General features: G+C 33.4%; 1 protein-coding gene across 5 annotated transcripts in view; it reads right to left on the minus strand.

Moving 5' to 3' along the window:
• Nucleotides 1–3,695: 3,695 nt before the first annotated feature.
• Rcor3 (REST corepressor 3) overlaps nt 3,696–18,811 on the minus strand; it is a 47,568-nt gene continuing 32,452 nt past the window's right edge. For 3 of the 5 annotated variants that reach the window (XM_047520368.1, XM_047520369.1, XM_047520373.1), the window contains exons 10-12: nt 14,169–14,226; nt 6,777–7,018; nt 3,696–6,305 (exon numbers count right to left, since the gene is read on the minus strand). In XM_047520368.1, coding sequence (XP_047376324.1) covers nt 5,961–6,305; nt 6,777–7,018; nt 14,169–14,226 — 645 coding nt within the window. In that variant the 3' untranslated portion in view covers nt 3,696–5,960. The remainder of the gene's footprint in view (nt 6,306–6,776; nt 7,019–14,168; nt 14,227–18,811) is intronic. The other 2 variants (XM_047520370.1, XM_047520371.1) reach the window with 1 other exon arrangement.

Genomic DNA, 18,811 nt, shown 5'->3' on the forward strand with positions numbered 1-18,811 from the left:
AGATTGGTAGTGATGATCCCTCTTCTTTCAGTCTAGAGATCGTTCATTTGTGCACTTTTTTGCAGCAGGGGGTGGGTTTCTGGGTTTTTTCTTTTTCTTGGTTATCCTTTCTAACCATAGTCATTTTGCTGGATTTTTCAAGAATAAACTACTGGTTTCAGTGATTTTATAATTTTCCTTTTATCTGTTTCATTGGACTGTAATCTCTATTTCCCATCTTTTGTTGGGTTAGCTCCTGTCTTGCTAGTTTTTCAAGAACAAAGTTTAGATGATTGGAGATCTTATACATTTAAAGCTAACAATTTCTAAGCACTGCATTGTTGCATATGCATTGTTGATTTTGACATTTTCACTAACATTCATTTTCCAATTTCTCTTATAATTTCTTTTCTGACAGGTTATTTTTAAGTGTGTGATTTAATTTCCAAATATTTGGTGATATTCCAGATTTTTTTCCTGTTGTTTCTTTTTTGGTGATTTAAGTCCGGATGCTTATAACCACTGAGCTGCCTCCCAGTCCTTTATATTTTTCATTTTGAGACAGGTTCTTGCTGAGTTCCTTAGAGCCCAAGTTGCTGAGGCTGGCTTTGAATTTGCCTTCCTCCTGCCTCAGCTTCCTGACTCTTTTGGATTACACATGTTATGGCACCCAGCCTGTTGCTTATTTCTAATTCCATTATACTCAGAGAAAACATACTTTGGATGATCTCAATCTTTTATTAAAATTTTTAGCACAGAATATGATCCATTTTGGAAATATTTCATGAACACATAAAAAGAATATTCTGAAATTGTTGGGTAGAACAATCTAGTTTCAATTAGGTAAAGGTGACTGGTGTTTCCAAGTCATATTCTGACTTTTTGGTTTTACACTGTCAATTATCAAGAGATGGATTTTGAAAACACTGACTATAATGGTAGATTTACCTAATTCTTTCTTGTAGTTTTAACAGAGATCCTCTTGAACTGACTTTATCATTATTAAATGACTCTTTTTATCCCTGATAATTTTTGCTTTGAAATCTTTGCCTGATGTTAATACTTCCAACTTCCTTTTGATTAGTGTTAACATGGTATATACTTATTCCCTGTATTAGTTTTCTATTGCTACAAAACAAATTTAGCAGCTCACAACAGTATACATTAACTGGGAGTTTCTGTGAGTAAAGCTGATAGAGCTTGGCCAAGTTCTCTACTTCATGGTTTCTCACAGGCCATAATTAAATTGTTGGCTGGGCTCCAGTCATCTTAAGGCCCAACTGAGGAAGCATCAATTGCCAAGTGCATAACACAGTTGTTAGGAGTCAATTCCTGACAGGTTGTCGAACTGAAGGCCTGAGTTCTTTGCGCATTTGATAGAAGGCTGTCCTTGGCTCCTTTGTACAAGGGCCTCCCCATCACATTAGCTTGCTTCAGCAAGACATGTGAAAAGAGAAAAGGCAAGAGTCTGCTAGCAAGATAGTGATCCTAATATGACATAACCTAATCATATAAATAACATCCATCATTGTTTCTGTATTCTATTGGCTAGGAGTAAGTCACTAGGTCTAGCTCATATGCAAAGGCATGGATACCAAGAGGCAGGAATCATTGGGAGCTGCTCCACATCTCCTCTAATTTGAGGTTATCAGGGGATAGAAGGCTGAAAGTGTCACTGTTTTCCCCACTCTATTATTTGCTTTTATGTATTTGGGACATTCCCTAATTCTGATGGATTTTTTCATAAATTTGTCCCCCATTTGCTAGTAGCACCCCTGGATTTCCAGAACTATTAAGGATTGGATTATTTCAGTTTTTACATTTATTTCAGTGAGACTTTGGGAGAGAAAATATGTTCAACCCATTATCCTGAACTAGAATTCATTTAATTCTTTGGATTTGAAAAAAGTATATCAATGTCTAAATATACATTTTCCTTCTTAAAAAGGCTGTAAGACATATAAAACCTCTAAGATATATTAGGCAATTATAGTATCCCTCAATTTATAAATGAAGAAACTGAGGCTCAGAAAGATTAAGTAACTTTGTTCAGGGTAAAGCTGGAAAAGAGACATCCTGTAAAAGGTAGAGGGGCAACTATTTAGCATATGTGAACCAAATGACAAGTGTGAAGAACCTGCATGTTAAAAAAAATTGGTTTGGGGGTTCAAGCCTAATCTTTATCAAATAAGAAAGCTGTTCTGAGCAGTGAGTTAGGAAGCATCCTAAAAAGAGATGCTTTGTGGTGTTGTATTATTCAGGATCCTAATTATTGGTGATTGTAACTAATACATCTAAATAAAATCAAATTGTGCAGAACAAAAATCCAACCTTTTTAAAAATAATTCAAAGGAAAAAGACATTTTATATAAAGTATTTTGGAACATTAACTTTTATGTTGTTTACATTGTAAAGACTGTCCTTCAATCTTACCACTTCACATCCCCACTGTTCTTTCCTTAGAAATCCTGATCACCCAAATTCCATCTTTAGGATTCTAAAGTTTAAGAGTTACCACAATTTAAATACCTGTTTCTTTATCAGTGGTATATTTTAGGTCTGGTAATGGCAGGTGTCAAACATTTCATTCCAACAATAATTTCTGGTCTTATTCCCCAAACATATAGGGCTCAGGAGAATAGAAAAAAAGTTAGATGGCCACATGACCTTTCAAACACAATTACACTTTGCATTCCTTTAATGTTTAACTTCCAAACACCATTATTTTGCTGCAAAACATCCTTCACAAGGCAGTTATTTAAGTTATGATAAAGACGAAATCTGGGGTGAGTTCTATGTGACCTATTTTTTCCTAAAGGAAAACTATTTACATACTCCCAAATGACTTTCTTTTAGATGTTTTCTAATACAACCAAACTTCTCAATCTTGACTCTTGGATTCTGTATTCATTTATTTTATTACCTTCTTATATGTGATACAATCTGTAATCTTTTTTTTTTTTTTTTTTTTTTTTCGGTATTGGGGATCAAACCCAGGGCCTTGTGCTTGCAAGGTGTAATCTCTTAAGATAAAAAAATTAATAACAATTTGGTTTTTCTTATGTTTACTGTAATCATAATATATTTGTCATTTATATTGGGGAAGTATTCAGAGAAAAGCAAATTCTGCTTTGAGTTCTAAGATTATTTTATTTTCTTTTTAGGGAATCCTGTGTTAACTAGCAGTTTTTAATATTTATGGGTAATGTTTTTTTGCTAACAAGGAACATCAAATTAATATAACATTGAATAACTTGGTATTTTAACCAAAAGTACTGATTATATTTTTAAAAAATAATGACTATCACATTCTTGGTTTGCTTTCTACATATATTCCTGAAAAGAATATAGGCCCATATTAATACAGAATATTACATTCTTTCACCTTTATTTTAGAGTCTCATTTACTCATTTTTAAGTTAATTGATGAACAAATTTTGACCATAACTTACCTTTACCTCCATCCATTACACTGGAATTAAATCATATAGAGAAAATATTTTTTCATTAATTTTTCAGATGCATCAAGTGTGATTTATTTTGTTATGTAATAAAACACTTGGTGTAGATTTTTCAAAAATGATAACCTCAGAATTAATGAAAATGGTCATTAAAAGATTTCTAGATTTTTTTTATAAAAATCAATATTTAGAATTTCACAGTGAAGAGGTCCTAATCCTCATACAACATGAAATTATATAAAAATAGAAGACATAGACATCTTTAAATCTTTAATCCTTTGATTAAGCAGCAAGCATATCACTCTTCCAGGCCAAACACTGCTTAAACAAAAAAAGGAAAATAATGACGTGCAAAATATTTACAAAATATGCAAAGCACATAATAAAGACATCTCACTATATACATGTGTCATATTACTAATGAAGCTAAGATTTTCTACTGTGCGCTCTAATGTATGTAAATAAAATTACAGCACATCCCTCAGATACAGCACCTTGGCCCACATTTGGGATAGAACAGATTTTAAATGAATCACAATATACTGAACAGCTGGACAGTTGCTGGTGCTGACCAACTTGACTGACATATCCCCACATACTGTGTACTGAAGGTCTACTGACAAGAGACAAGACAATAAAAGCTGTTAAGGTATAGTATGCACGTACGCAAGACAATCTAAGTGCTTTTTAAAAATGCTCTAGATATTTTCTTTAAGATATATAACTGTCCCCCCATGGCTTTTAAAGTAAAAATAAGTATAAATTCTATAATATTAAGAATTTTAAATCAGTTAAATTTCATCTGGTTATTATCCAGGCCTCAACAATGATCCAATGAGAAAGAAAGACTGCAAATGTTTGGTTATGCCAGAACGTAGGGCACTCATGAAGGAAGTGGTCTCAATGGGAAAAATGAACCAATGAAGTTAAATCTATAGCTCTTTTAAGTCTGTAGAGCCAATGGAAGGGACTATTTTTCCAATATTTTGGGAATACATGACCTCTCAAAACATAAATCAGGGCCTTTGATGCTATTTGGTGAAGTAGTTCTAAAAGTGAAGAGATTATGAATGTGCAAATATTTAGCCTTATGTTCCACTACTATAGCAAATCTGTCCCTTTGCACAAGTCATGATTCCAATATGAAATCATTATATCAAAAATATTAGTAACACATTGTTGAAATACTATCACTTGTAAAATATCTTTTGTGGGTGCTTAATGATTATGTATTAAGATGACTCAAAATCTTTTTGTTTCTTTATAAAAAGGGGTCTCAGTATTTTTAGTTAACAGCACAATTGTGACTATATACTAATACATCTTTAGATAATGCAGAACAAATTCTAAAAATTCATTTTATGAAATGTTGATGATTTAACCCTAAACCAAACCCATGAGTGCAGGCTGGTTGCAAGGAATAAACAAATGTATTCAAATAGTACAACAGATTTATCAAGAAAACACCCTTCATATTAAATGCAAACTCTATTAATAAATATGAGGGCAATTTTAAGTTTAGAACCTAAACACAAAAGGGGTAGTGTAAATAAATGCTTCCAAAACCACTGTCTCTACATAAGTGACAAATATAATTCTCTTCTAAAGACCTCACTTGTAGGCAACTACTAGTTAAAAGCAAATGGCATTTAGAAATAGGAGTTTTCTTCTCAAAATTAACTACATTTTTCAAGGAACTTAAAGACTTTATGTTGTAATAAATTAAGTCCCCATTTGTATGTAAAATTATTATTCCAATTCTCTTATTACTGACAGATGACGGGGGTCAATGACCTTTAAATAAGGACTTTGCACTAGGACCCTAAACTGTATGTTAAAGGATTAGTAGATTCAGTACATTCTTTGTGGTTTCATATAATTGCTTTGCAATTGATTAAATTGCTTTCTTTTAAAGGAATTAAGAATTCCTTTAGGAAAAAAAGCAACATATTTTGAAAAAAGGGACATGCAGCTATATTTTCTTAAATATGAATTAAATGAACATATATCAAAATCTGAAATGCAGGCTATTTATTCTTGCACTCCTAACATAGGAAAATGTTTTTTAAAAATTAAATAAAAGAAAAAAGCCAAACATCCTTAACTTAAAAAACTTAAGGAGTTTTCACAATTCCTAAGTCAATATTCTTGTACTAAGAGCCTTGGCTATGAAGAGGCAGGAGTATAAAGAACCTCAATAAAATAAATACAATAAAAACAAAACAAAAAGACCCTTGGTATATAGAATACTTATATCTTTTTTTTTTCCTTTTATGAGATCACATTGGTGAACACATATTCTAGAAAGGAGGCTAACTGGAGGCTTTTTTTTGTATAACATATAAGATTATTGAACTGAAAAATTTCTTAAGACATCCACTTATGCCAGCCCACTGCCTCAGAACTAGTTTGCAGCCTCAGCATCTAGGAAGGATTATTCTTTCCTCTTTTGCATCAGTCAGATGAGCACTGGTATAATGTTGGGGTAAAAAGTTACTGAAGCACTGTCCAATTTAAATTTTAGTGCAGTGAGGACTGTGAATCTGTCTGAATTCCAATAAGTGATGGTGGCTGTTGACCACCAACCGTGGACAACACTGGTCTTGGGTTTAGACGGGGTGGCATAGAATTAGCAGGGCGAATGAGAGGTGGTGGAGGCTGATTTAGAGTTGGCCGGGGCTGGATGAACCGAGCCTGCTGCTGGAGTGGAGGAGGCTGCCGGTGAAGAGCAGGGGCAGCAGGCAGTGTTGGACGAAGAAGTGGTGGAGGCTGGTTCAGAGTGGCAATGGGGGCTGTTGGTGTTGGAGTGGATGATGGGGCAGGAGGTGATGGACCCAGAGTCCGAGGAGCCTGTGGGGTCTGTGCCTAGAGGTGAGGAAACAAAAATACATGTATGAGATGTAAGTCCTAATGAACTTAATACAATATAGAATGGGCTGTCACAGGAAAAACAAAACAAATCAAAACAAAACAAAAACATAACACCAGTGTTTATTGGAAGCACAAGCTTCTTTTATTTAAACAAAACAAAACAAAACAAAAAATAAAAACCAAAAAAGCAACGAGGCTACCAAACAGGCATCTTTATTAGTAAACAACTTAACACTGGAAATGAAAATAAGACTATGGAAGAACAATACACTCTCCATTCTGCTAGGATCAGAAATTAGCATGTCATTATGACTAAAGAGTCACGAGAGATGCACCACTGAGTAAGTGTATTGTCAACCTTTCATGCTCATTTAGCTAATCCTCTGACAAATTAGCCTTACAGAATACCACACAAAATGGTGACTCCTCAACTCATATTAGCTCAAATTCCAGACACAAACACACCTCCTCTTCTTCATCAGTGCTCTTCCCTGATGGCACATTAGAAGCACTTTTTGTCTCCTCCCCTAAAGTAGAAGCATCACCATTAGAAGCCTGGGTTCCTTGTTCTGCTTCCCACTCCTGCAATACCTCCTCTAAGTTAAACCGACGCCTGTAGTTTACAAAGAAGTTCTTCACTTGGCCAACAGTCTTGTTGCCAATTACATCTGCAATAGCTTGAAAATCTTTACCATATTTGCGGACACCTGGAAGGCAAAGTAAATAATACACCTGTGAAGGATCAGTAAGGAGAGCCGTGTGTACTATACATCATGCACACACCAAAGATACCAGCAATGAAAATCCTGTCTGATAAACTCTGCTCATTTTTCAATTCTGAGACAGAGGCTAAGATATCAGGGTCACAGATGAAAACTATCAATTAGGTCATTTCATTGAGCCAGCCACTTGCCTTCAACTGAACAATCAGAAACTTACCATTTTTTTACATACTCAGTTATTTTCTCCAATCCTCTCTTGAACTCTCAAATACAGTCCATTTATTGTAAAGCATTGAATTCTTTGTTCCATCCTCAATTCCACATTCATTTATTTCCCTAGTAGCCAGTCACCTAAATTTGAGCAACACCGTTTGTAAACAAAACTGGATGGGAATAAACCATCTCTTTTATCCCCTCAATGGACTGAGTGAGTAGACTTAGGGTTCCCCCATTATAATTTTGGTCTTAATCATTAACCCACCAGGATACCAACAAAAAGAAATAAGAATTAAAATACAAAAGCAGAATTATCATAATCTGATGGATTAAAAAAAGGAGGATATTTTTGAGAGTCAGGTGGATGTTAACTCATCTGATAGTTCTACAGACCTAGTTATGCTTTATAGCCTTAATAAGGTTAGAGTAGTGCACTTAAGAGCACTGTCACTGTGTGTATATTGCTATTGGAGAACTTTTCATTAAGAAAGTTTCATTATAATGAAGGATAACAAATGATTTATGAAGTTGAGATTATGCTACAGATTTAAAAATAGACACAAATTTGCTATTAAAGGAATTGTAAAAGTTGTTTAGGGACCCATTTCTAGAAACAGATGCACTTAGCTCAAAATATAAAATGTCCAAGAGAAAAGGCTAGTTATATTCTTACTGATATTAATTAATATGAAGTATCTAATTACCTGAAGCACCCATAATGTGACCTGATTCTGCTTTTAAATTCTGCTCCTGGGGAACAAGCATCTCTGACTACATTGAACTAACTGGGCTTGATCCACCGTTGAGTTCCTTTACCTTAAAGAATTTGGATGGGAGGGCTGACGTGATTAACCTATAACTATAATCCTATTTTAAATGCAGAGCTTTGGGTTTGTAAGGTATGCTCCTTTGCTTTGTTCTCAAATTAAGACAACAAAGTAATAATGACAGATATTGCTTGCAATGTTTTATCAACATAAATGAATTTATATTCCCTTTCAATCTGAAAGTTGATTTCCAATTTGAACTTCACAGATAAGAGGAATTCTAATGGTGACTAGGTTTCACTGAGGGTTTATTGGACAATAAAAAATTCCAGAGTACTTCACAGTAAGTTACTATGAAGATATTCAAGTACTTCTCCACTACTTACACTTTAGAAAACAGCAGCTTGTAAAAGATTGAGTTTCTGTGCTATTTCTAATTTATAAATTTGAAGAGAGCTGTGCTGAATACCTATTGATTAGAAACCAGACACCATGCTCCATCAATGTTCTAATTTTCATAAAGGATACTTAATTTATATTCTAGAAATGGCCAAACTTGAATATGGGAGATTAGAAAACTTTACAAATAGGTTTAGATCTTTATTCCTAGCAAGAAGTAATGTTAAGACTCTGACTGTAAGTCTGCAAATATAATATGTTTTACAAAATATATTCCAAATATTGCAAAATAAATCCCAAAGTTATGTCCTGACTATCTTGCTTTTGATCATTTACTTCTTAATTTTCTCTTGCTCAATGGACCTTACCTTGTTATCAATATTGTCATATTTACTTTCCACAAGAGCTTTATTTTTTTCTGGAGACCTGGATGTGAAGGACTTCTTCCAAGTCACCCAGGAATGTTTATTATTAACTCCTGTATGCCAATCTAAAACCTTAAGGCTCAGATCATACTGCAGACCTCTGTGATTTGGCTGAGGATCCCAATCAGTGTCCTGAGAACAAGCATGCAAAGAAATTAATCCCCTTGACTTGCAGGATGGCTGGCTAGGGGCTGTAATAGCCAGAGCTCCTTGGCAGTCTTCTCAGGTTTGGAGCAGCTTCATCTGTTTACCCCATGTGTTCTGACAAATTTAATAATTTTCTCTGTGTACATGATGTGAAAAAGGTTGGAAGTACTGACCTGTGGGATGCAAATCAGCAACAGCATTATTGCAATGCTGTCTGCAAAGAGTGTTCAAGAAATACAATATTTTTTTCTATAAGGCTTCATTATGTTTTTTTTCCCTTAAACCCCAACAAATATACAAAATAGACTTCTTTATCACCTTCACACTCCTAATGACACTGTTCAACAATATGTTTTTGCTAGAAAATGGATGGAATTCTTAAGCTCTACCCTGTGGTCATCAACTAGGCAAAGTCTAGTGAAATGCCAACTGACTTACTGGGACTGCTTTTTGAGAAGAATCCCCAATTAGGCTTCTAAAGTGATGAGGGATAAATGACTTATCTACAGTATCACAGCTACCTGAGTTCCAATTAGTACCTAGGGGACAGGTGGTCCCATTCTTTTTTCATAGTTTTTAATAAAAAGGCAATGTGATTGCTTTCTCAGCAAGGGAGTTAAATATAACGATTAAATCAATATCTTCCTAAAGATACATAAAAGGCCTGTACATCTGAACCATACTTGCTAAATTAAAATTTCACCTCTAGGGCAAGGGGTCAATTTTCAAGAGTCAGTGGAATATACATTTGGAGAACCCTAGAAGAGGTGAAGCATAAATTTCCTATGGAGAAGAAAAAAAATTGTATTTAATCAAGTTTCTAAACATCATTTGAAAGTTAAAATTAAACAACTTGGCTTCCTATGCTGGCAGATGATACTCTATAATATTTTTAAAGTTTTGGGAATTAACATAATTCTTTTTACATTTCTTGTTTATACCTTCAATACGCCAAAGAAGATATTGTTATAAATAGTAAAGACTTTGGCATAGCCATTGTCGAAATTATTCCAAATTTTGAATTAGTGGAGTTTGTCCATTTATATGTTTTGAGCTTTTGGCTAACAAGATGGTACCTTTTATATGTTGTTTCCCAATACTGGACATGGACTCTGAATTTGTCTTTTTAGTCAGAAGTGACAGTATAATAGCTGCTTTTGGTATGTTTAGAAAGCTATTTTTAAAATTTGATTTTGGACAAAAAAAAAATTCCACACAAAAAAGCAAAGCATTAACTGTGGCAGGTTGCTTCCAGGTATTAAAATATAATTGGAAATTATGAATTCATCAATAATCCAGTTTTGAAACAACAGGAACAGAGTGACATCTAGAAACAAGGATGTGGTTCTTTTCAATCAATAAGACATAAATTTTAAATCATTTGGGACATGAGTTTCTTTGAACCTCCTATAAATCTCTTCATATATTCAATGTTAAAGAATATAGAAAAATATCAATAGCAGTAGAAGAGTAACTAGTGCATATAATTGAAGGTTAAAAGTCAAAATCATGTATTTTCTTTTCTTTTCCAGGTCTTGTATTCCCATCTTCCCTTTTTACAAGTTAAATTCCACTGCAAAAATGCTAGAAACTCTGAATTACTGATTGTTTGAAGTAAGTGCATCAGAGGGTTTACAGTTCTATTTTTTAATCTCCATTCTTATGGGATTGGTTATAATAGAATTATCTAAAACACAAGTGAGCCCTTCCAATGCAAAAGTATGAATCTCCTATTTCCACTTCCTTTTGATCAATTTTCAAATGAAAGAAGTAATTTCTAGATCTGCAACTTTATTTCTTATTTAAAAGGATCTAATGTATAAACTATAGGAAGAAACTTTAAACACACCACTTGATCATAGTTCTACCATTTTTCCTATGAAATGACAGGTAGTTAAGAAAAAAGAACTAAAAATTAAAGTTGAGATCTTGATAAAATTGGAAAAAACTTATTTATCCTAAAAGAGCATAAAAATTTTAACTGGGGAGTGTGTGTGTGTGTACACACACATATGTGCATATCTATATATGTATATTTTTATTAGCACTAATAACCAGGAAATGAATACATTTAAGAAGTGGCCTCAAATAAAAATGGTAAATATTGTATAGCGTGCTTCAAACCCCTATAAACTTTAAAGAGGGTTTTGTGCTATCATTTTTTACATTTTGTACTATCAAAAAGCACTGTTAAAATATTTATATAAAACATTAACATATGAGACACATTTTTATATATGATAACAAACAGGGTTAACAGTTTACCATTAACACAAATATGGGAAGATCATGATTGGTCTCACTGTTATTAATTTGTTATATTGTAAAATTTAGATACTTAAGACTAAAACAGATGACAGAAATTGTGTAACTATTCTTGATAAATATTTTAAATGGACTGAATTAGCAGCATTAATGATAACCCACTTGGGGATCTTTGAAGAATGTTACTGAAATTATAGGTAGAACTATAAAGAACATAATAAATTGACAGATTATAGAAGTATAAGCAGACATCCCTATTCAATCTAAGCTTGATTCCCCACACCCCTTTCAATTAAGGGAAAAGGAAAGGGAAGCTTACTTAAATGGTTAGTATTTAGTTAACAAAAATGAGTATATGGGTTAGGAAAGTAAGGTGGTAAAGATATATTTAAGCGCTAGGAAAGAAAATGATCTTAATATGTTTGGTTTTAGAACAGTTACAACAAAAAAGTTTATGTAATAGTTATAATTCTTAATAGTAGCACTAGAGTCATTATTTCTCACAGTTCACTGTAAATAAACTACTATGAGTAGGAAAATAAAGTATTTTACAAATGAGTGTCAAATCAGATACATGTATAAAATGTCTTAAATATAAAATGCTATACAAATTAAAATGTGTTAATATCAAAACAATATTTTATTACTTTGCAAAAATGAAATTGTCATTAGTGCAATACTACATAAAGGTTTCTCATAAAGATTAAAGAAAAATAAGAAAAAAGAAAATAATTGTCTGATAAGTAGCTTCTTAATAGCAAACTATACATTAAAATAGACACTGCAATTATATAACTTAACGACTGAGACTCAGGTGCAGTTGATATTACTATATGGATTATACTGCTTATGAGACATGAGTCTGGGCATTATATAAATATGTGGGAATATAAGACAAAATGCAACTTTTTAATTCACTCTAAAACAACTAGTTTGGACACAAATAGCTTTATATTGTTTTGTCTTATATAATGACAGTAATAACAAAAACCAAAATGCCCAAAATGAAGCAAAAATTCCAGAGTCAAATAAAAATGAGACATTACACATTATTAAAAAAGAGTCCTTGAAATCCTAAGCTCATGCATACTTCCATAAAAATGGCTGCATTAGAATAATTTATTTGAAGGGTTACTTTTAAAATAGGTTTTAATAATAGTGAATATGCCTCCATACAGAGGAAATGTTTGATTATTAGTACTCTATTCTTCCATTTTAATATTTATAAGCTATGTCCACATATATAGCTTAAGCTACATATACACAAATCTGACCATTGCCCCTTCCTTGAATGAAGTTTTTCATAATATCCAACCCAGTCATAAGATTCAATGAACTCTACCACTTAAAGTAGTGCTGCAGAACAGTATCAAATCCTGAGTGCTGAACAGAGAAATATTAGCCCAGATTTTCCTAGAAAATCCTATTCAGAAAATGCTTTTCACTGGGATAATTTCTTATATTACAGTACAGAATTAACATAGTAACCTTTAAGCAACTTAACAATGGAAACCAGGGTTCAATTCTTTCTGGGCAATATAGAAGATGGAGGGAAACAGGCTCTATGTGAATAAGAGGAATGTCTATTCAAAATAACTGCTAGAGTTAAGTCGTAGTTATAAATGAATATGAAGCAGCCAGTGAAAATGCTCACTAACATTTTAAACAAAATTTAAATTATCAGAGTCTAATTTTAAAGCAGCTACTGTTGAACATTATAAAGTGACTAAACCTGTTCTGACTCATTCTGAAACTCAGTTCTACAGATGTGCTTGATGCTCATGTACAGTTACCTGCCTTCACAGCATCTAGTACTTCTCTTTATGAAATATGTCATGTGGATGCCAAAGGGAAAGCTGACATTATCCTGTGACATTTTCAAATCATGCTACCTGGCTAATTCTCATTCTCTATTCCAAACTGGAGAGTCATCTAGTAGTCAATCTTTAATTACGTTATTCTCATATCTGAATGTTTGCATGGCATTTCTATATTAAACATATTCTCTGATGAATATCTGGAAATATTTTTAGAAGTGTACTTGAATGTTTCACTGGGATCCCATGCCCTTATTAGTTAATCTAGGTAAAAAAGCTATAGGTACTCAACACAAAGAGGTGCAGCCCAAAAGAAACAAAATGTGTAGACCATATATACTTAAAATTAATCAGTCCTGCAGATTGTTTATCTTAAAGAGGTAAAGCAATGAAACACCCCACAATATTGAATAAAAATATACAATTCACTCTTAGGTAATTCAAACATGAGAAAATCCAAGTTTAGAGTGTTTTCAATATGGGCATTCATAATACAAAAGGTCTTTTGTCATATAACTCAAAAAAGTTATACATAGTACATTAAAATGCTGTAATTTTTATCTCTTCAGTCTCTTTTTAAAAATACATATATTTAAAGTCAGGTTTCTAAGCATTCAGTGGTACATCTCTTAAGTAAGGTATGATACACTGAAAGTTAAACATCCAGTTAATATTTTCAGTACCTGACACTTATCAAATAAAGAAATACTATTATACAGTGATTAGAAAAAAACAGAACCATTATAAAGTATACTTTTAATTATGAATCATCAATGAGTGATACAGGAAGAATGAGCCCAATTGCAAGAATACTGAAGCAGACACCGAGCCCACATGACTTGGTCATGCTTGTCACCAACATCGATTATTCAGTGCTGAGAATGCACTATGTGCTATTCTGGACCCAAAATGCACATAGACTCAGTATGTCACATCCACAAATACAACACAGAATTCCTGGTCACCAGAACTTTGTGATTAACACAAAATCCATTTTCTTTCTTGATCCACTTCTAAAGGAAGGGAAGAACTATGGTAGTCACCTTTCATGACAAGTTAAATAATTATTAACAACAGTAACTGCTTATCTTTAATATACCTTGCACTGCTAGAAGCTGCTCCTCTGTGGTCCAACGGGCATTAATTTTCTGATTTGACTACAAAATTAAAGAGAAGTTTCCTAATGAGGATATGAAGACAGACATTTTTCCAAAGTGCTTATTTTTTTTAACTTTTCACCAAATCACAGACATGAGGGTACTAAAACTGATTTATGAAGACTCCATTTTTAGAAGGATTAAAATTTATACTGAGTTACTTTTTACCCACACAGAAAGGTAATGAAAGGGAAAGGTACCAATCTGGGAGAATGAACAACATTCATATTTATGCTCTATATCCAAGATACTGAAGCCTGAGAAAACCTATTAGTTGTCCATTTGCAACTACAATGTTCCTATCACACATTACAGATACAATTTTAACCTTGTTTTTAACATTTAAGAGATTTTATTTTGTTTAGAAAGAATCTGTGACTCTAAAATTTCTTCCCTTCATATTTGTATTAAACCTATCCTTTCTCACCCTAAAACAGTATTATATATTAGCACAGAATGCAGAATAGGCCTAAGTCCTAAAACGTTTTTTTTTAAATTTCTGAAGAAAGTGACTGGATGAGAAGAATAAATTTTTTTCTCCCAAAATCTCCCAATATTCCTCCCCAAATTTTTGTTTAAAAAAATCCCAAGAAAAGAATTTTTATTATGGTAATATTAACCAGATTTACTAGTATATATCCACTGACCAGTAAATCAAGGACCTTTGGCAGCAGATGGAAGGACAGAATTAGTAAACTAGCTTGCAGAAGTCTGCAGAAGGAAATGCAAAGATAAAGTGACTTATAACACCTGCACATGCTAGGCAACACAAAAACAAAGCAAGCTTCCTCTGAGAAGGGTATTTAGGTCTTATCTCACAGGTGATAATACCAACTTTCTCACCATGAGTACAGAGAGACAAATAATCAGGAGAAATAAAAATTCAAAGTTAAAAACAGAGGAGAAAGGAAAAAGTGTATACACATGTGTAAGGAGGGGAAAACCTAAAACAGAAAAGTGAATTCCACAGGGAATTAAAAAAGGGACAGCAAGGCAGGCCAGGTAGTGAACAGTGGATAAGCCTCAAAGTTAGGATACTGGCATCAAGGCAAAGGAATAATAGTAAAAAAGGCAAAAGAAAAGAAGAAGAGGGAAAATTCTGAAACATATACTGAAGAAATAATAAAAGGTGACAGAGTAATAACAAGATGATAGTGGAAAAACTGGAAATTTAAACACATTTTTCTCCAAAAGGAAAGTAACAAGAATAGGAACTAACAAGAGTAGCTCCTATAGCTAAAGATAATACGTAGTTAATCTGATGCTGCCTTGACTGTGAAAAGTAGACAAAAAGAGTCATTGGCAACCACCCAAACATTTTAGAGTAACTGATTAAAAAAAAAAAAAAAGGGGGGGGGGTTGATTTTCATTACCTCTGATACATAAGAATCAGTTCATTTAAAAACAGTTATAATGATTTAGTTAATATGGTTTATTTTTTGGTGTATTTTTTCTGACTATACAATGGTATACTGGTGTCCTTTGGCCCTGAAATTCACAACATGATTATAAAATGAGTCATTTTTGTTTGAAAGCTTGAATAATTTTCTCAAGCCCTTTCTTTTCTTTAACCCTCAAATTATTCTTTTTTGAAGTGTCTGCCTATAAGTCATCATCTTTTTTTCTCCATTTGTCAGTTCTACTGGATACTTACCTGTCACAATTCCAGAGGTAACTGAAGTCATGCTTTTGCACGTGACAGATATTACAAGGATGTTGATGTGACAGATGGGGCACAGAACAGCTAAAGTTAATTAGGGAGAGTGAATATGTTCTTGTTGGCAAATCTGACTTCTCTATTATTTAGCTTAAGGAGAATTTAGATACTGAGTCTCCTGTACACATAAGTTGCCATACCTATGTTAAAATTGCTCTAAGGATTAAATATAACTATATATAATGATATATGTAGAATGTACTCCAAAGCATCTAGCAGTGCTTGAGTAAACAAAAGTTGATCAATGTTTGTGAAATCTAAAAAGCCAAAACTACAGGAAAAGTTATCATGAAAAGGAAACAAAAAGTATGAAAGTACTTTTCATATAGTGTGTATGAAAGTACACACTATAAAAATATACTTTCATCTAAACTTCAGAAAGTTTATGAGAATATCAGGAGAGATCGGGTGAAAACAACATTAACAAAAATAAAGAAGTACAGAGTATACTGGGGAATTCAAAGATGGGAGAAAAAGTCAAAATGACTGGAATAGGGAGAATGAACAAGAAAAGAGAAGTTGGAGGGATTAGAAATTGAGATGGATTTTAGAAAAGAAGTTTCTGAAAGGCAAAGCAGAGAAGGCATTCCATGTATAGGGAACAACAGGATCTGTCAGGAAAAAGTGATAAATAAGCCCAGACAGTTTGTAGTATTTAACTAAACTGAAATGTGTTAAGGGTCACTAATCATAGGGAAGACACCAAAAAAAAAAGGTTGATAAGCTGGCATTAAATTTAATAAGCAATAGTTGTGTTTTTGATGGCAAAGGTATATGTGAGAAAAGTATGATTTTAACCAGAACAAGACTTTAACCCTGGAAAGCTGGAAGAAGGGCTATGCTGTTAAGAGTCCAAAAGCCAAAAATTGTAGATTTAAGAGATATGGAAAGGCAAAACAAAGATGAATTTAATTTGGGATATACTGAAAATGCAGTAGTAGGCAGGACACTCAGGTAGAGCTCAGGTGACCACTTGAGGCTAAAATAGGTTTATTCAAACACATTTGTGAAGGGCCTGGGAAATTTTCATAGGGAAAACAATGGAGTTATAACTTACTCAGATATGTGGTTCTACCACTGGGCTTTTTAAAAGTTGTGGTACCCTCCCTATTGCTAAATTACTCTTGAAATGTGCTTATTAGTGTAGCCACTGATAGGCACACAGTCTCTCAAAAGAACCACACAGTCAGGTACTCCTCTCCAGTACTGAAATGCACCAGTAGGTTTTCAGCTGAATATCAAATGCAACTGTCAACTTAATTTAGGGTAGCCCCATATAATTATATGTATATGTGTATGTTTTATATATTTAAATACTAGAATCTCAGTTCAAAGAGATACACAAGAGACATGCAGAAGCTAAAACGTATTATAGGAGTTGATTTCGAGTTCTCAATTTATGAATGTTCCCTTTGGGGCATATACTCAATAAATGAGGATAAGGCAGAATTGCAGCAATACTATACTTGCTGTTGCTAAACATTCTTTTTCTCTCTCTTAAATGGCTGAATGTCTATCCAGTTGAATTGGTGTCATTTAAACGAATACATGATGCAGTTTTAACACAGTCAAGTGGTGAGATTCTATCTCCAAGGGAGGAGAAAGAAAAGAATTTTGAGAAGAAACAACCCTGGACAATGCCTGTATTTATGCAGATAAAGGAAAATCATGCTAAGAAGGGAACAAAGTAGTTATAAAAGAGAACATACTCTCTCAAAAGTTAAAGGAAGACAGGTGCAGTGGCACATACCTATAATCCCAGTGACTAGGGAGGCTTGAGGCAGGAAGATCACAAGTTCAAGACCGGCCTCAGCAACTTAGTTAGACCCCATCTCAAAATGAAAAATAAAAAAGACTGGGGATGTAGCTCAGTGATTTAAAAGGCCCCTGATTCAATCCCCAGTACTGGAGCGAGGGGGTGGGCTTAAAAAAAAAGTTAAAGGAACAAGGAGAAAGAGGGGTAGTCATCTAAAACAAGGGCTCAGAAAAAGGCACGGAGAAATCAGGAATAAAAAGTTTTGTCTTCATTAACCTTTGAAAAGCAGCTTTGTTGGGAAAATGCAAGAGGGAAGAGCTGAAACTGCATGGGATTAAATAGTCACTGTGTGACAAAATGGAAGCAGTATAAAAAGGAAGGAAGGAGAAATAGGGTCAAAAATTTTAAATAGACAGGATTCCTGTTAAGTTATGCATTTTTATATTCTATTTTAAACCCATTTAAACTTTGGTAAAGATTTAATTTAGAAAAAGGACAACTAGAACATAACTAGGAATCTTAAAACTATGTCGATGTCAAAATTAGCTAGGTGGTACCACAGACTATATCCTTCTATAACAAACCCTGATCTGAAATGCTGTTCTTTTAAAAATAATAATAAAATAAACAATATAATCTAATAATTATATGAAGATCCATCTAGAACAAACAATTCATGAGTTCCTTAGTGAATTCAGCATTTTTACTGCATCCTTTCCCCAATAAATCAATTTGCCTTCACATATTTCTCATTCTTGTCAACAGTAGATTCATATTGTCTCTCAGTCAGAAGAGTTGAAAATGGGTATCAAGTTAAACTTTCTATTCAATGCTGACAATTCCATCCAACATCCATAAGGAAAGGGTTACCCACCTTGTAAGAAAACACTCATGGATGGGGAAATTTATAGCTTCAAAAGGCACTCCTTTTCCAGTTATTATTCTTCCTTCTTGGATTAATCTCCTTGCCTCCATCCAAAACAATCAAAGCATAACAAAAACTGCTACCTCTACCTCTAATATGCTCACTGCTCAAATACCTTCGAGGAGATACATTTATTTCCTACTTTGCAGTGTTCTTTGGATTTATCACTTGCGTCCATTCCTATAAC

The sequence above is a fragment of the Sciurus carolinensis genome, chromosome 12 (assembly GCF_902686445.1).
Source record: "Sciurus carolinensis chromosome 12, mSciCar1.2, whole genome shotgun sequence".
In the NCBI taxonomy this organism is placed as follows: Eukaryota; Metazoa; Chordata; class Mammalia; order Rodentia; family Sciuridae; genus Sciurus; species Sciurus carolinensis.